At 39.1% G+C, this 19,488-nt stretch overlaps 2 protein-coding genes across 11 annotated transcripts in view; one reads left to right on the forward strand and one right to left on the reverse strand.

The window, feature by feature from the left end:
* Positions 1–258: 258 nt before the first annotated feature.
* Positions 259–5,956, forward strand: ABRA (actin binding Rho activating protein). The gene is made up of 2 exons (XM_030493904.1): positions 259–1,010; positions 5,314–5,956. The coding sequence occupies exons 1-2, from the start codon at positions 259–261 to the stop codon at positions 5,789–5,791; spliced, it is 1,230 nt and encodes a 409-aa protein (XP_030349764.1). The 3' UTR covers positions 5,792–5,956.
* Positions 5,957–10,851: 4,895 nt separating this feature from the next.
* The window catches only part of OXR1 (oxidation resistance 1), a 261,974-nt gene continuing 253,337 nt past the window's right edge, over positions 10,852–19,488 (reverse strand). For all 10 annotated transcript variants that reach the window (XM_030481344.1, XM_030481352.1, XM_032919856.1 and 7 more), the window contains 5 exons: positions 18,303–18,428; positions 16,748–16,900; positions 14,274–14,369; positions 13,642–13,715; positions 10,852–12,875 (listed from right to left, as the gene is read on the reverse strand). In XM_030481344.1, the coding sequence (XP_030337204.1) occupies positions 12,740–12,875; positions 13,642–13,715; positions 14,274–14,369; positions 16,748–16,900; positions 18,303–18,428 (585 nt within the window). In that variant the 3' untranslated portion in view covers positions 10,852–12,739. The remainder of the gene's footprint in view (positions 12,876–13,641; positions 13,716–14,273; positions 14,370–16,747; positions 16,901–18,302; positions 18,429–19,488) is intronic.

Below are 19,488 nucleotides of genomic sequence, written 5' to 3' on the forward strand. Positions count from 1 at the left end.
TTTCCAATGCAGGTCTGTGTCACGTTGTTTACATCATGCATCATTCATCTGCTGTGATGAAATGCAACCCTGCAGGTTAAAAAAAGACCTCCGTACCAGTGAGGATACTATATCTTTGTGAGAAATGTTTCACATATTTTCCATGGGCATGAACTGCCCCGGCTTCTATTTAAATCTCCATAGCTCTCTTCAGAGGGCATTATTCACTTCAGGAAGTTCAGTCAGAAGGTGCTTAGCATACAAAGGGGAAAAGCCAGCATGGCAGCAGACAGCGCCATGGCTCCTGAAGAAAAGCCGAGCACCACTCCTGGGAAAAGGGCTGTCCACAAGATCCGAATGGCCAGCATGGTCTTCAGCTTGGCGCGAGGTTGGCAGCAGTGGGTATCTGACCACCATGTAAAGCAAGCCCAAGAGCCCTCTGGATGGGTTCCCCCTACAGAAGACTCATCAGCCCAGCCTGTAGAAGAAAGATCATTTGAAAAATGGCCAATGCCACCTGTCAAGAAGGACCAAGGAAAAGATGATGCAAAATCCTCAGCAAAGGGATCAGTAACAATAAGAGAAGCTGAAAAAAATTCAAGGGAATCAGATGAAGCCCTCAAAAAGTTCAGCATTAAAAGCAAAGAGGTGACCAAAACAGTTGTAAGCAAAGCCTATGAAAGAGGAGGTGATGTTAGCCTCCTCAGTGAAAGATATGAGAACAGCAATAGCAGCTCAGAGATGACTAAACTCAAAGAAGAATCCAGTGCTATTGACAAAATTCTTAGTGGCAAATTATCTCCAACCATAAGGAGAAAGTGTTCAAACATGGTATCAGAGCTGACCAAGGGCTGGAAACAGGTGGAACAAGATGACAGACAAGGGGCTAAGAAAGAACTGCTGCTTAAGTGTCATGATGACAGCCTGGATGCAGAGGACAGTGGCTATGGAGAAGCAGAGGACAAACTTGAGCCAGAAGACAGTGACCGAGAGGTGATGGCTGTGAGGATTAAACGACCTGTGCCATCTCTGTAAGTAAAACATCTCTGTTACATTATCACAAATAGTCAGCAGACCCTCAGAGAGGTTTCCGTGAGGAAGATGGGGGGGAAGGAGAGGAATAGTAGGAAATAGTCAAAGATAAAATACTACTCTTGAAGAAAATAAAAAGAAAAAATCCATGAAACATCCCTTCACATATCTTTGTGCTTAAGTAGTCAACATCTCACTATAGCCTTGGGGTTTACATGCTATATACATAATAGACACAGGAAGTTATGTTTGGGAAATGTTAATTACATTTAATTTTTACACTGGATTTACTGGTTCATCAAAATCAGTGCCTACTTCTTAACACTTTAGTCCGTATTTCGAAACAACAATTTTTATCTCATCAAGAACCTACAGCTATTCATTTATTTCAGCAAATGTTAAGTCTAAAGCAATATACCTGACAAATAGTAGTTCAAAATACTCATTCAGTATTTTGCTTAACATAAATTGTAAATATTCTCAGGAGTAATTGGCAGAGAATGTCCAAATTAGTCATTGAAGGAATTACTTTTAAGTAGATCTTAACAAAAACTGGGTTCACTGCTTCTCTTTGGAAGCTTTCCATAGATTTAGAATTCATCAAGTCAAAGAACGGAAGCTTTAACCATGGATCTGGGACCCCAAATGTACATTAGAAAACATCCAGCCTGTCTCAATATCTGCAGGACTCATTTGAATCATGCTATATATTATAGATCATTTGACAAAATGAACATTTGAATCATCAATATATTGTTCAAATTCAAGGTCTCTCTTCGGGAGTGCTACCGTAAGGGGCAGGGTGGGGGGAAGTTCATTCATTGAATATGTTGTGGAAGTAGAAGTTCTTGACATACAGACTTACTTATGCCTGTAAATTGTGTGAAGAAAAAGGAAGCAGACTCTAATACTTACCAATGGAGTTATTACAGGTTCTACTTCAAATTTTGAATTAAGTAGCAAATTAATAGCATCCAACGGTTTTGAGTAATGCTTCTTTCAGTAAGAGGCTCATACTTGAAGACTGCTATGTAAAAGCAGGCATATAGTAAATTTGGAGTCCAGGTAGCAAACGAGTAGTAAACAAATCTCCCAGAAGGGCAGAGGAACAGCAGAGTCTGGTAGAAATTCTCCAGTTTCGTTTCCCAGAGACCTCCAGCAGAAACGCCATTCCAGAAGACAGCTACAAACAGTTGTGCTGTGCCCAGACTTGCCAATTGGCAGATGCCAAACTAATTCATCTCCCTTCTGTTGGTAAAAAACTCGAAAGATCCATATGTCCAATGCTGCGACATGGACAACTGTAGGCAATTGTTACAGATGTTAACACACTGTTTGCTCCAGTCCTCTGTTTTACAAACTTGATAATGCCCTTGAACAAAGACAACAGAAAAGAACATGTGGTTTCACCTGAACTGTTTCAGTGTAAGCTCATATCTAGCTGTAAAACTGTGATGAAGGAGAGCGCAGTCTCTGAGCCCAGTGGCTGCTGGGCTATGGATAAGGGGCAGCCTGTGTGCTGCCCACTGGCTTTGCTGGGCAGGAAGGACAGCTGAAGGTGAAACTTAAACCAAGGCAGGGCCCTGCAGAGCTCATCCACCCGAGCCTGCAAGGAGGGAAAAGGCTGGTACCAGGACACGGGTTCCTAACCAGGAGCAATCTTATGGTGGGGCTCGAGTCTCCACTGCTTCTACTCCGTGTTCATCACCAGCACACATGTAATGCGAGCATGACTGGAGCAGGAGGAAATCTGAGCTGAGAAGGCAGGGTTTTCACCCACCCACCTAGCCCGTGTGAAAAGGGTGAGCACGGCAGCAGGGATTGAAGGATCAGGGCCAGTATGTTCATACCGTATCCTAATCGCCATTTCAGAAATGAGAGCTGGGACCCGCACTGATGAAGATGCCAAAACAAATTCTGTGATCCCTCTGCAGACAGGCAGGCAGCAGTACCATTCCCACTGCTTGGGTTTTACACCTCACTGCTGATGAGCATTTGCCATGACCAGCATTAGACCATGACTAACATAATAATGGATTTCAACCATACGGTACTTTTTAGCACAGCTATCTGAATATGCAGAGCTATTTTAACTATTCAGATTGGGGATCAGAATGATGTTTTGCTGTAGGCTGATCAGTCATCTCCCACAAGGAGCAAATGGTTAATAGCCATAGTGAAAAATGCTCTCCAGTAGCCTAGAGCTTGAAAGTTTGTGGCCCCTGCTTTTGGGAGAGACCGCATGCAACATCCTTTGACAGAAGCTAGGACCTCAAAACCAAGATTTCACCCTATGGAAAAAGAGGATACGTTTGCAGCAGATATTATCTGTAAATAACCTCAATTAAAACAAATTTCTAATTTAAAAAATGCTATCATAGAAACAAACCAGCTATTTTTCTGTTAAACTTTAATTTTCCTCCTATGTCTAATGTTAGTGCTAGGAAAACCTGATTAGCCATATTTGCTGAGGTGCAAATGATTGAAGTAGCACCTCTATGTTACTTAGAGCTCTCTTTCACTTGAAATCTGGCACAGAAGTAATTTTCTGCACTTACAGTGCTGTTATCAGGACTGGATTTTTTAACTACTTTTTTTTAATTTATTTATTTTATAGCCTCAGAATACATTATTTCAGCCTCCTACTTTCAGGAACCTTTCAGTGTGGCTTATTCTTCTTCAAAAATACCATAAGTACACGGTTATTGAAGTAAATCTCTCATTTTCCTCTCTATATTCCAGGAAAAAGGCACCAGTGCTAGTATTTTCTTTTTTTTTTTTTTCCTCACGTCAGCACCTTCATCATTTCCAGCTGCAATATTTCTGGAATAAGGTTTCTTAGCAGAAGGCACGTTAACTCCTACAGGCTTAGAAAACACTCTTTCATTCCTGCATAGGAGCCAAAGAGATGCAATAGGGACATGAAACTCAAAACCTTAAAAAGGGATCCATACCTTTCTGCAGAAAGGATCAGAGGAGACATGGAACATGGACACCACCCTCAAGGTCCTTTCCAACCCTAACTGTTCTATGATTCTATGTTTCTGGTTAACAGGTTAAATTAATTGGTTGTTACAGGTGAAGCACTTCTTACAGTGGGTTAATGTTCACAACCCTCACTTTGGATCCACGATCTGTTGTGTAGGTGTGGTACAGACATGAAAAAATGCTTCTATGTGTATACAGTTTACTGTGTTCCCTTGTCATTAAGCTAAACAATGGGGAAATGCCCAAACAGCAGAACAAAACTTCCTGCAGTTTCGCAGTTCTCCGTACTGTTTCGCTAATTGCATTTTGTTTCTCCGGTGTTACTGCTAACATTCAGCTGGCATCACTGGGGAGGTTTCAGAGCAACCTTCTGGGGACTAAAATATTAGAAAACAAATTACTTTGCACTGCCACAGCTCAACATACTCCCTAGCAGAGTTCTGTACAGACACAATGACAGGATGCAGACAGCACAAAGACTAGCTCAGGCCATCTATAGCTCACCCATAACGTGTGGGATTGGCCACTAGAAGAAAGAAGGTCAACAATATGATGTTGCTACACACACACACACAAAACAATAAACCCCCCCAAAATTACTAAGATTTCTGAAGGTCTTTCCTCATCCTTTGACCTTGATACAAATCTCAGTCTCAGTACTCTTAAGTTCCTTTCAGGATTTTACCCTGCCAGTGGGAATGTGAATTTTGGACTCCAGCACTGATTCAGAACCATATGTCAAATATATAAGCAAAGGCAGAGCTACTGCACTCTAATAGCTTTTTGTTGTTATTTAAAAATTGACATCTATTACAGGGGACAGAGTTTTCTAGACACTACCCTCTGTTTTCCAGACAAGAATAGCTGAGGACCCAGTCTGTACACTTCTAGTTATTGTCATCTCTAACATCAAGGTGGACAGATTTCAGGCTCTGCCAAGCAGGCAGAAACTGGGAGATGCATAACTGACCAAAGGTATAGAAAGTGCAGATAACCAGCAACAATACTGCTTTGCTCCCATACAGAATTATGTCATTCTGGGTGAAAGCTTGTCAAAATGGTCTCAAATCTAGGCTGGAGAGTGGTAGTGTACATGGGATCAAGTTGTGATCAGCTAATTTGCTTTTGAGTGCAAACTGAAACAGACTAAAAGTCCCCAAAGAACGAATTTAGAAGTAGTGAACTCATGCCACCTGGTGGCTAGAGTTTCATCTGGAAAAGCATGGTAACCGAGATAATAGAAGAGATTTATAGCAGAACCGCGTAATTAAATGATCGAATGCAAAGCTCAAATGCCCTTTTTGCTTCTTTCAGCGCAAACAGGATTAGTGAAGAAGCACGCACCAAAGCCCAGAGGAAATACAGCCCTGTCAATAGCCTGAAGGACAAATGGCAAGAATGGAGTGACCAGCACACCATGTCACAGAAACTGAATCCCTTCAGCGAGGAATTTGACCATGAGCTGTCCATGTCCACACGCCTGCACAAAGGAGATGAAGGCTACGGCCGTCCAAAGGAAGGAACCAAAACTGCCGAAAGAGCCAAAAAAGCTGAGGCCCACATCCACCGGGAGATTAGGGACATGTGCTTCATCATTGAATCCATGGCTAAGCCACGGCCTGACGGGAAGATCCAAGTTACGTTTGGGGAACTCTTTGAGAGATATGTTCGTATTTCAGATAAGGTTGTTGGGATTCTCCTGAGAGCCAGGAAACACGGGCTAGTAGACTTTGAGGGAGAAATGTTATGGCAAGGAAGGGATGATAATGTCATAATTACTTTATTAAAATAAGCATGCGACAACCAGAACAACTTGTTTTGGAAAACGTTTCTCCACTTCTCCCTTGCTATTAGCATTTTTTGCACATTTTGAATACAAGATTCATCACACAGAAATGACATTGATCATTTTTCTAAATATGTATTTTATAACTACTCCATGGTAACGTAAGCATGCAAATAGATTTTTCTCTGTACCAGGAGAGCCTGCAGGACACTTCAGTTAATTACTAAATGAAAAATAAAGAGAAAAATCTATAATGAATATAAGCAGCTGATCATAAAAACCCATAGCAATACAAGTAGCTACAAATGAATTCCATTTTTGACTCGTTCCTACATCCAAGATCTTCCCAACTGTTTTAACTGGGATATCAGTAATATAAACCATGCCAGATCAGAAGTTGAATGACAGTATAAACAGACCAAGTTTTTGATCTGTGAAAGTGATTTTGTGAACCTATTTCCAAATTAATTTATTTAAATGCATGTAAAAATAGTTGTATTTGATCGTAGAATCAAGGATAACATTTGTTTCCTTTACAAGTAGGATATACAGCTATTACTGCAGTATTATTTTGTGGCAACTACTGATACAGCTTATAAGACAAAACCCTTCTTTTTATAAATGAGATTTTCTATTTAATGTATTTATGTAACTAATTTATTAGATAGTTGTATATTTAGAGTTATGAATGTTGGAGAGAAAAAAACTAATAGAATGCACAAAAAAGTTTTGAATAGATAGCCACATAGAAAATACCTCCTATGAATGTTGTGCAATGTATCATCAGATTACCTATGTAAATATGGTTCTTATAAATACAGGGAAAAATAACACGTAACATACAAAAAAGTCAGGTACTTGTACTGTTCTGTAGAGCAAAAACTGACTACAGTCAGCATCTTTCACTGAAACGTACCTCTGAGAGAAAAGATACAAAACTGTTCATAATCAAAATCAACTAACTTTAAGAAAAATGGCATTTCATACTACACAGAAACATTGGCCTAATTTTACAGTATTTGTCATTTGAACCATTCTGATGTCACTGCAATAATGTATTTTGGTCCAGGTGATATTGAAGAGGAGTAAATGCCAATGAACTAATACTTCTAGGTCTTAGAATTGTATTATGCACAAATCTGAGACCTTTTTAAGGTCTGTAATACTTACTGGATTACCTAGATCACCGCTTCTTTAAACTACTACTGTACAAATAGCTATCCTGGTAAACATGTGTTTCACATGAAAAGCATTTGTTTTGGAACAAGATGCCTGGGCAAGTAATATGCACAGTGAAAAAGAAGTGGTTTTTTTCCCCATAAGATTCTTTCAAACTGAAAGAGCAAGTATCTTCTTACAGAAGAAAAGGTATATAAACATCTTGTCTCTATGATAAAAGAAGTATTGCTATCTTGTTATGAGAGTACAGGTACTCCACTTTGAAGCTCCAATGAAAAAACAAATATATTTGATAAGCTAGTGATACAAGAACTGATTACTATGTCTATTGTTAAGTCCATGCAAATCATTAATATTTTAGACACAGTTATATGTTGTGAATCTAAGGAAAAAAAATAATTATAGGATTCAGTGGAATTTTTTTCATGTTTTCTTGAGGATCTTAGACTACTCAGGTTGACCTGCAAAAATGACCTGTAGGTGTAATACTTACATATTTTAATATTTACTTGCATATTCTTACCTTTACATTTTTATATAGTAACCTTTACAGCTGTCTAAATTGTCTTGAGGATGATGGTTCTCAAAGGAATACATGAACTATAAATAAAAGCCTTAATTGATTATTTCTTTGGTTATTCCTCCCAGCCAGTTTTTACCCAGTGAAGACTGCCCTCATCCAAGCTCTGAGCAGCCAGTTTCTCGAGGAGAATGCTGTGAAAAATGCTGTCAACTGCTTTACTAAAACCTATGGAAAAAACATCCCCAGCCTTTCCCTAATCCACTAAGCAGGTCACCCTATCATAGAAGATCAGGTTAGTCAAGCAGGACCTGCCTTTCATAAATCCATGCTGACTAGCCCTGATCACCTGGTTGTCTTGTGGGTGCTGCTGATGGCACTCAAGGTGATCTGCTCCATAACCTTCCCTCGCACTGAGGTCAGACTGACAGGTTTGTAGCTCCCCGGATCCTCCTTCTGGCAGATCGCTGCCACATTTGGTTACCTCCAACCCAACTGGGACCTCCCTGGTTATCCAGGACTGCTGATAAACAATGGAAAGTGGCTCAATGAGCACTTCACCAGCTCCCTCAGAATCCCTGGGTGGATCCCATCTGGCCCCATAGACCTGTTTGTGTGAGTGGTGTAGCAGGTCACTATTTTCCCTTGCATTGTGGGGACCTCACCCTGCTACCTGTCCTTGTCTTCCAGCTCAGAGGGAGCTGGAACAACTGGTTCTTACTGTTAAAGACGGAGGCAAAGGTGGCATTAAGTACCTCAGCCTTTTCCTCATTCTCTGCCGCTCTTTCCCCCCCCCCCCCCCCGTTCAATAAAGGATGGAGATTCTCCTCATCTCTCCTTTCGTTGCTAACATATTTATAGAAACAATGTCTTCTTGCATACTGGAACATACTTACCATATAGGATAAAACCAAGATCATAGGGTTAGAGAAAGGTAACATTAAATCAATTGGCATTTGAAGGGTAAAAAAGAATAGCTTTCAAGTTCACAAGACATCTTCAAAAATCTTGCACTTAATTCCTTAGATCAGCTGTGTAACAATGTTATCACTATAAACATGATCAGTCTATAGCTCACTACAGGAAACTTCTTAAGGCTCCATTCACAAGCATCCCAATGCAATTGTAAAAGCTTTTGCAACAACAACAAAATCCATTTTCTCCACTCAAAGTATTTCCAATTGGGTAAGAAAACTACAAGATACCACACCTCCGAGTAGGCAGTACCATGCAAAGCCTTCTAAACTATGAAAATTATGTATTGGTTTTGCGTAAGAGAAATATTAAACATTGATGTATTGTGATGTATGGAACTGTTTCATGTAGGTTATATGTTTTATAACATTTTTACTTTAAGACGTGTGACAAGTTTATCCATGGAAAGTAGGTGAAGAAAATAAATCTGACTTAATTAAGAACCAACTGAATTATCCAGTCGTACTCTCCTACTATGTTGTGTTACATTCCTGTGGAACTAGTGTGACCTCTGCCAAATTTAAATATTCTACTTAAATTCTAAGTAGTAGGACAATAAAAGTCAAAACCTGCTTGATAGTAGTGTGTGAAGCAGTCTTCACAGATTTTAAGACCTGCTTTCCTAATTCTGACTTGTTTCAAAAATTAAACCTTTAAACTTTGAGATAACGAGTGAGGAACTCCTAGTTACTCTCATGGTAGCTTACTCTTGCACCTTATTTTCTCAAATAACGCATTTATCCCCTGTTTTATTTGAAACTGATTTCCTTCTGGTAAGTAACAGACTTCCCTCATTTTTCTGCCTGAGGCTTGTGTTGCTTTTGCAAATGGTGTGTAGTTTGCTCGGAAAGCAAAGTTCCTTCCTTGGTCCTGAAAAGATTTGTCCTTCTCCTGTAGGAGCTGTGAGGTACATTTTCCATATTCTGAATGTAGCTTACATGCTTAAGTGACAGCATGGAATTTGTATCAGAAGAAAGAAGTTTGACTTTCACACCTTTGTATTTTTTTTTCCTCAAGTCTTACAACAATTACTGCAGTGCATAAAGCAAGTGGATGGATCAGTGAAGGGGCATCCCACCCAGTGGAAATCAGATCCCTCCTCCTTGGCTTTAATTCCCTCTTTAAAATGTTCCTGCAGACTCAGGGTTCAATATTAAAGCTAGTTTTTAAAACTGTGTAGTAGAAAGTATAACATTTGTGGTGAGATGTTCAATCATCACTGATCACAGAATATTGGCAAGCCCTGTTGCCCGTTACTCCAGCTGCTATGTATACATCGCACCCCACCAACATCTCAACTGAAGTCACTCCTGCCATTACTGGGCACATTGAAAGTAGTTCAGTGTTCAACAGCATGTTTATTACTAGCAGTATAACTATTACAAAAGAAACTCAACAAGGATTACAAGGCTTGTCAGAAGGCAGAGCTTCAAGGGACCTGTCACTGGTCATACTGCAGTGGGACAGCCAGCAGGACCACTGTGGTTTGTACATATTACATTACAGGTACACCATTCACTCAGCTGGATGCTCTCTCCGCTCCAGTGCCACAGTGTAGCTCTTTTTCGTATTGTAGTAGCATGTACTCTTCCGAGGACAAAGAGTAGAGGTTTGTTCCCTTAACTGAGCTCCCTGCTGCTGTGACAATAGTAAATCACCCTGATGACCTGCTCATATACAAAGGAAGAACATAAAAGTGAGATGTTAAGACATCCTGAATGAGGAATACTAGGAAGTATTCAAATCAGGATTATTGTTGTTTTAATTTGAAATTGAATGAGCAGTTGTTGTGGTTTAACCCCAGCTGGCAACTAATTCAGTATTTATACAAATATGATTGCTACTGTACTACTTACCATACTGTTATTTCCACTCCCCCCCTCCATGTGCCTTTCCAATACTCCAGACATTCAGCTACTGAAGGTTTTTCTGTGCTTTTATATAATTCTTTCAAGTGTAATTCTTCATAAAATTCTTCACAGTAGTATTTAAAATCTAAATAAGCTTTTTTGCAATACAAGCTTAGGATAAAGACTAGGCACTTGAATTCATGCAGGGTTTTTTTCCCAGCAAGGATAATCCAAGATGCCTTTTTGTTTTTTTTCTCAGGAAAACGGCTGAAGAAGCATCCTCTACTGCTTCCCACTGGGCTTTCAAAAACCAAAAATCATAGAATCGTAGAATCATAGAATAGTAAGGGTTGGAAAGGACCTTAAGATCATCTAGTTCCAACCCCCCTGCCATGGGCAGGGACACCTTGCCCTAAACCACAAATCCACAAAAGGATGAACAAATACATCCTATATATTCAGCAGAGTTATTAAATGAAGAGCAATAATCACCATTTGTGCTTCTAAGTAAACTCCAACTTCTAAATAAATTCCGACTCAAGTTTGTTTTTACATATATTTAGATTTATTTGCTATACATCACTGTGACCTTATAGTACTTAAAATCCGTTACAGGATTTTTTTTGTTGTTGTAATAATCAGTCTTAACTCCACAAAGACAATAATACTGCTGTGGAAGACCAAAGGGGAGAAAAGCCATTTCAATTTATTTACAGTTCTTTATTTTGTAAACATTTAGTCTACACATTGTACTAAGTTTAATAAGGATAAAGAGCTATACATAGAGACAGGAAACAAAGCCCTGTATTTCTATTCATATTAAGCATTAGCATATTATAGATGAAACATCTGCCCTTTCTCATTCCCATAGCAGTAAGCTGTCTTCAAATAAGTTTTTTAAAACTTTCCAGAGACGTATTTTGAAATAATGTACAACTACATCTATTTAAGCCAACCCATTTGGCTTTTATTCCATTTCTAGAATAATTTAAAGTGCTATAAGCAACCCGTCGATCAACACTTTTCTATAATAACAAAACTACTTTGAACATTAATTTACAAGATAATATACAATGTTCATCTGAAATAGCTGAAATCTCAGCACAAAGTCAGTCACTGTCACACTTAACAGCAATTTTTTTGTTTTGTTTTGTTTTTTTTTGTATTTTGTTTTGCAGAACATAGAATAAAAGCTTTGAAACAAACAGTTTTGTTGAGCTGTTATTGCCACAATGGCTTATCATTTTTCCTACAAAAGTGGACAAGAGCTACTGGAACTGGATTCTAGCCTGTCATTTTTTTTTTTTTTTTTGAGGTCACATGACAGTAAGTTTGCATATTCCACAAGTCTACTGAATTACAATATGGTCTACCTATAGTACACTATCTCATTTTAATCAGAGCTGGTGCTAACTGTAAATTTACAACATAGACCCACTGAAAAACATCACAACTATTTGTTTCTTTGGACAGGAATAAGCTATATTCTTGGAGTTGATGTGCTACACGGCTACAACAGTATAACAGTATATATCTGACACTATGTTGAAGAAAGATGCAGCTGTTTCTGTATTTTTAATGCCCTACTATAGCTACAAATTGTTCACCAAGTTCTGCTTGCTTTAGCCTTTTAATTGTGTGGAACTATCATATTCCCTTGCTATTTTATAAGTCCTTGCCGCGTAGCTCAGTATTGTCAGTATTTGTCCCAAACCTGCAGATCATTAACAGCATGTGCAAAACACTCTTTAATACAATTAGCATGCAGCTAGAACACTTATTAACTGACTTTTTTTTTTTTTCCTAAACGTGAACAATAAACAAGACAAGTGGCACTGTCAACTTTGGATATCTTCTAACTTCAGCATATGTGTACTGGTATGTGCTAAGAAGGAATGCTAGGCTTCTCATCTCTTTGTGGCACCAGATGAACTAACCTACCATTGCTCTGGCCCAATCCCTGCAGTACTGCTGCCAAATACCCACACGCAGCTTTCCTACATCAGTTCAGAGAGGGCAGCTTCATTCATCGGCATAATATGAATACAAAAATAATAACCTATATTCAATGAAGCAGCCCCCTAGCAGGATTGCAGAAAGGTGTGCGTGTGGGCAACCTGGGAGGCAACTGTAATGAGGATAAGAATATTTTGTAGGCTGCAAGGTTTAAAGTAACTGATGTTAACTTTTAGTCCATGTGGTCTGTATTTTGTAAAAGCATCTACAGGTTAGAAGAAGTTGGACAGTATATTACAGATGCGAGAGCATGAAAAAGGGTCTGCTATTTAAAAATAAGAACTAGATGGCCACGCTGAAACTTACAAAAACCCCAGAAAGGTAAAATGGTGTGTTATATTGCTCCTAGGGATTTTTGAGCTGCACTGATTCATGTCAGGTTTGGGACAACACCCTGTAGAAATAGTTACATGCTCATTCAAAAGCCCATATTTCTATGTCTTGAATAATGAAGTCTTCTCGCTTAGAAAGTGTATGATTCCCAAATGTTTTACAGGAATGACTTCTTCCATGGTAGAGATCACCATCGAGCCAGAGAGCAAACTCCCCTCTGCAAGACAGACAACGTATTACAGCAAGACTGAGGGAGCAAGCATTAAACTTATGAATGTATCTTTCATTCAGCATTCAGGAATGAAGAGGAACTATGGAAATCTTTTTTAATACAAGTACCTCATAGCTGGTGATAAATTTCAAGCTGCAACGATTTTTATTTTTTTTTTTTTACTATTTATTAATTTAGGAATATCCCTCTTTCAGATATTCTGAAATAAAAAACTAACCAGAATTCCTCGGTTTTCAGCTCCTTCCACATGTATTAAGAAAAAGGCATTACAGTTCCCTTAAATGTGAAGAGAATGCCGATAAATACAGGAAATATTCCAGAAGCTTATGTACTTGCATGGGTGGGGGAGGAAGGGGTGACAACGTATGATATCTGAAGACACTAGCATGTCTTGGGATGGATGGTACAATTTCAATTCAAGCCTCTTCTAGTTACATGTAATTTTCACATTTGCATACCTTCAGAATCAGAATGTGTCTATTCTGAATATACCAAGACACACATGCAAGTAGAGCATGCAAGACATCATAACCTTGGAGGGCTGAAACTTCATGCCACACTATGCTGAAGACAAACCTCTTGTTTAAGTTTGCTCAACACAGGAAGCTGAAAACCTGACATACTAAATCTTTCTTGGCTGGAAGAGTCCTAAGCTATCAAACTGAAGTCAATTCCAAATTTTCTTTTCAAAGGTGTGCAGACATACACACTTTTAACAGACTCTTAATGACAGAAAGAAATTAAAACTTACCCTCCTCCACCAAAAGCAAGGGAGTCCATGTCTCCTTTAATGAAGAACATGTTGTCTCCTGTCCATTTGAAAACCTAATAAAAAACCCAACAACCAACCAAAACAGATTAGCAAGTTAAAATACCTGAACTTTTCATTTGAATGGAAGAGAAACCAAGCATCAGTAAAAGACAGACTAGGGGTGGCTAGAGGCCAGCTGAATGAAGTCAGCAAGCTTACACAGAAAATTCAGGGAAGAGATATACACAGACAAAAATTTTCTTACGTTTTATACTAAAGTAAAACCATTCTAAAACAGGTCTTTATTGAGCACTGAAACTTCTACACAATGAGTAACAGAGAAAATACACTTAGATTTTACTCCCTCTAAAAGGATGTAGTTTGTAGAATTTAGACTAGTAGAAAAATCTTCAGTACAATGAAAGAGTTGGGTTGAGTAACTTTCTCCACTATGCAAACACTATCGACTTACCATGCACTTACACATTCTGTGAAAGAACTAGTATGATGACTTTTTTAGGCCAACTCCTAGAATTTTTCAGGTTATTTACTGTTAGATTTATGCAGTAAGTACTTTAAGATAATGCATATGGAGAGGAAAAAAGCAAAAGCATACAGTTATTACTACTTACCTCAAAATCTGGAGAAAAAGTGAACATGAAGGTCTCCCCAGTGCCATAAAAGCCATCACTCACTTTAAATGGTTCAGATGCTAGTGCGCCAAAAACCTGTAAGAAAAGGTATGCAAAGAAAATACTTAAAAACTACACAGCATCTGAGAATCTTTAATGATAATAACGGACAAACAGATCAGGTTGTAAATGTTGTCAGATTTGGAATTTGCTACAGGGTAAGCACCTGCATGGCATCATGGTTCCAAATGCACTGAGATGGTATGGTGCTCTGTGGTGCAATAAAGTAAAATAAAAATGAAAAAGAAGGTAAGAGAACTCTTTCTTGAGAAAAGTGAACACAGTAAAAAAATCAAAGGGATAAAAACTGAACTCTGGAAATTCTCAGACATAATGTACGTATTTTTAAAATTTCAAATCCAAAGGTTCTTGCTCCTCTCCCACTTCAACTAGGCTATTTTCAGCAAGTTCCTAGCTCTGAGTTACGTTGCATGCAATTTATTCATTCCAATACAAGTATCAGGTAAGCACTGATTACTGTGTCTTACAACAGACTTTAACTAAACCTTGGCTGGGTAGTGAAGGTATTTATTTATAATATTCAGGAATAAGAACATTACAAGAGTTGTTAAAGAGGTCTAAGGACTGATAACTGGATTTTAAAGTCTGTTTAAAGTAGAATTGATTTCTCAGGAACTAGAATAACTAGAAAAAACTCTGCACAGATATGCAAGATCAACTATACATCAAGAAGTATAACCCTCCCAAAATAGGTATTTCTGTTGCTAGTAGGAAGCTGGTTTCAACATCTGCAAAAGCAGGAATTAGGTGTTAATTTATTTTTAAATGGCTGTCAGAGTAGACACCAGAACTTGGTGTGTTCAGCACATGCCAGTAGATAGACAGCCCATAACAATTGTAATGTAGAGATCTATAGATTTCTTGGGCACCTTTATTAGAGGATCTCCTAGATTTGACTACAGCAGGCAATTTAAGGTGTCTTCAGATTCCAACTTTCAACTAGACAAGCAACAGGACAAAAGGAAATGGCTTCAAGCTGTGCCAGGAGAGGTTTAGACTGGATATTAGGAAAAATTTCTTCACAGAGAGAGTAATCAGGTATTGGAACAGGCTGTCCAGGGGTGTGGTGGAGTCACCGTCCCTGAAATTTTCAAAAACCATGTAGATGAGGCTCTTAGTGACATGGTTTAGTGGTGGTCTTGTCAGTCCTGGAGTAATGGTTGGACTTGATGATCTTAAAGGTCTTTTCCGACCTAGTTGATTCTATGATTCTTTGAATACTACGTGCTGGTGGCAAGAAAACCCTATCAGAAAAAGGACATTCTCTTTCTGGGACAGGTAATCAGGTACCAGGTAATAGATATCTTAGAAATTAATCTTGAGAAGCTTCAAGCTTTTCCTTTACAGAAGGAAAATTACCAAAGTACATTTACAAGGCTGCTGGGTCTGTTAAGACATCATGTCTATTGAATAGCCTTTATCTTCAAGAATAAATAGTAAATGAAGAAAAATTTCCCTTTCAAAGAACTTCTGGGAAAGAGTGCTCTACTGGCAAAAATTTAGAAGGTATTTTTCTTTTTAAGGGATTTCTGAGGCAGGAAACAGAAGGAAAAAACCCCAAGTTGTTACCTGAATTAGAAAACATGCCCTTAATGTACAGTTTTCAGACCCCCTGAGTGATATGAGGTGGTATGAGCCCATGCTTCCCAAAAACAAAAACAGTGGTTACCACGGTGGAATGGGTAAGTGAAGCAAATGCTACATGTTTTGCAGTGGTTCCGTCAATTCTTCCTGACAGCAACAACTTGCTTCCACAAGAGAGCACAGAAGTTTCAGAAAGAAAAAAATCAAAGTCTCATGCTGCCTGTAATGTTCACCTGTTATCAGAACACTCAAGAGAGAATGCTTGCTATTCAAAGGGTGAGATGTGATCCACTTTCTGTAATTCATACCCAAGTCAAACGAGCATAGAGCACAACTAGAGACTCAAGGAACAAAAATTAATAATGCAGCAAAGGTCCAATAGCTTCTGAATGGGAGAGACACAGCGGTTGCTGCCACAGAATTTACCAAGAAGCACTGGCCGCAGCTGGCAATGACATTCGAACTCAACAAGATCTTCCGTCATCAGAAAGTTTTACAGACTATTTCTCATACTTTAAGTGCATTAGAAAAAAAAAGAATATTAAAAGTAAATTCAGTAACTGGGTATTACGAAACTCATGCACTGTGACAGCGAAAGTGTATCATTAAAGTACTTCCTAGAAACGCAGTCTGCCAGAGGATTGCTTGACAGTGAGACATGTTTTGAAAAGCTTCTACGTAACTACCAAGGAGAAAACCAGCCTCATACACGCAGATTTATTCCACATGTCGGATTGAAGTGTCAGCTACTACTTTATACTCCTTTTTTCTTGATGGTTCGCATGCCTTCACACAAACAATTTTCCTACCTGTCCATCACTGTCTTTGATAACCAACAGCACAGGTGTGTCTAGTCCCATCATTGTTCGATACAAAGTCTTCAAGCTCATGCCATGCTTTGCAGTACTGTAGACAAGAGTCCATGGATATCCAATGGTTCGTGGTGGAAGAGACTTTGTGAGCTGTTAACAAGATGATAACAATGCTCTTAATGTAACAGGTAACAAGTTTAAGGACAAAGGATGTTTGGTTGTGCCTTTGAATGCAGTCAGCCTTAATCCAAACCTTCAATAAACACATTAAATGAGATGACTTTGGACTGGACAGCAAGAACTGCAGTGAAAGCCAAGCTGTTTTCAAGGAACAGTGAAATAAGAGTAAAGACACAGACTAGTATTGTCACAGTGTACTGAAAGTTCTGGTAATGAAGAAAGCAACACTTTAGATACAAACTGTGTTGTCCTTCTGCACTTAAGACACATAAGTCTATGGGGCAGGATGGGATCCACCCAAGGATTCTGAGGGAGCTGGCAGAAGTGCTCACAGAGCCACTTTCCATCATTTATCAGCAGTCCTGGATAACCAAGGAGGTCCCAGTTGGGTGGAAATGAGCAAACGTGACACCCATCTACCAGAAGGGCTGGAAGGAAGATCCGGGGAACTACAGACCTGCCAGTCTGACCTCAGTGCCAGGGAAGGTTATGGAGCAGATCACCCTGAGTGTCATCAGTGGCACCTACAGGGCAATCAGGTGATCAGTCAGCAGGGGTTTATGAAAGGCAGGTCCTGCTTGACTAACCTGATCTCCTTCTATGACAGGGTGATTTGCCTAGCGGATGAGCGAAAGACTGTGGATGTTTTCTCCCTAGACTTTAGTAAAGCATTTGACAGCATTTCTCACAGCATTCTCCTGGAGAATATGGCCGCTCAGATCTTGGATGTATGCACTATTTACTGGCTAAAAACTGTCCGGATGGCCAAGCTGGAAGAGTGGTGGTGAATGGAGTTAAATCCAGCTAGCCGTTGGTCACAAGGAGTGTTCCCCAGGGCTCAGTATTGGGGCCAGTTCTGTTTAATATCTTTATCAATGATCTGGATGAGGGGATGACGCGTGGAGAAAAGGAGGTTCAAGGGAGACCTCAGTGCTCTACGTTTACCTGAAAGGAGGTTGTAGTGAGGTGGATATCAGTCTCTTCTCCCCAGTAACATAGAATAGGACAAGAGAAAATGGCCTCAAGTTGCACTGGGGAAGGCTTAGGTTGGATATTAGGAAAAATTTCTTCCACAAAAGGGTTACTGAGCATTGGAACAGGCTGCCCAGGGAAGTGTTGGAGTCACCATCTCTGGAGGTATTTAAAAGACATGTAGATGTGGCACTTGTTTTAGTGGGACTTGTTTTAGTGGTGGACTTGGTAGTGTTAGGTTAATGGCTGGACTTGATCTTAAAGGTCCTTTCCAAATGAAATGATTCTGTACTACTTAATATCACACAAGGTCTTCCTGTTAGTGTGTTTTACACTATGGTCATGGCATTTGTGATACATCAATGTACAATATTAAAAAGTGATGGATATAAGTTAATACCTTTTCAATTTGTTCTGGCTGTAATAATTCACTGGGATCGCTAAGATTTGGCCGGAATGCTTCAGGCTCCAGGTCTGTTTTGATATTTGTCTCCTGTTTTGAATTGATGTCTTCTCTTGTTGTTATCTACAAGAACAACAATAAAGTAAGTACGTGCCATTCTATTAGCAGGGAAGATAAATTTTGCAGGTTTAAAATCATGCAGTTGCCAATTTAGTTATGCAACTCCTTCAAAAGTTGAGAAATACCTTAGATTTGATCTGACCAAAATCTGCACTGCTTCTAATAGCAAGCCCGTGTTCAACTATATACTAACAATAAATTAGCCACCCACTCAGAAGAAACCTATGGTTTTATGCTAGAACAACAAAACAAGTCCTCACACACAGCTGAAGGACTTAAAAGTACTTTTCAAGAGGTCAGCTTACAAAGCTCTTGCATTTTAATACTGACATAGTATTCACATTAAATCTAATTAAAACCCCCCAGACAGAAAGTTCAACACAGGTATTTCTCAGTAGCTTCTCATTCAATACTGTTTTAAAGAGTACTTGCAAAAGTTTTCAGATATGTAGTAGACATGTGGAAAGACTGCTGTCAAGTATTTTGAGTAAACCATCTGAATGGAGCCTGCGGGATATTGCTGCTCCATAAGCTGATCTGCTGGAGTACTTATGAGAATCAAAAAAGAAAGAATTGAGAAGGTGGAGAAGGGAAAGCAGCAGTAATACTTATCCTGCATAGTGAGCACTATGCACAAAGATCCTCTCATAGTTTAAAATACCTGCCCCATACATCTATCCTACTGAGTTGCTGCAGATCACCATAGTGGAGGCAGCAAAAGACCGTAAAACTCATCAAATATCACAGCTTCCTACCCCACTCCACATGCACTGGCACTTTCAGGGTAAAGTGGACAACTAGACTAGCTAAGACTCAAACAGGTTTCCTTCTATAAACCTTGCCGCAGGAGTATTTGAAACTTGCTGTGGGGACAGTGAAACTTGACAAAGGAGGAGGACAAAGTGAAGGAAGTTAGTAACTTAAGCCACTGCAGCAAGACTTATTAAAATGTTGAGAGATTTGCTAAAGAAAAATAAAAGAACAAGTGCATGTGAATAATTTATCAGCCTGAACCAAGTTTCACTGAAAGTCAACAGACTGACCAAATTATTTAAACCCTGAA

The sequence above is a fragment of the Strigops habroptila genome, chromosome 1 (assembly GCF_004027225.2).
Source record: "Strigops habroptila isolate Jane chromosome 1, bStrHab1.2.pri, whole genome shotgun sequence".
NCBI lineage: Eukaryota > Metazoa > Chordata > Aves > Psittaciformes > Psittacidae > Strigops > Strigops habroptila.

Bases quoted from the DNA above. Each gene is read 5' to 3' on its own strand.
- ABRA (XM_030493904.1), top strand. From the start codon at position 259: ATGGCAGCAGACAGCGCCATGGCTCCTGAAGAAAAGCCGAGCACCACT. The intron at 1,011-5,313 runs GTAAGTAAAACA...TGCTTCTTTCAG, and splicing joins AAACGACCTGTGCCATCTCT to CGCAAACAGGATTAGTGAAG.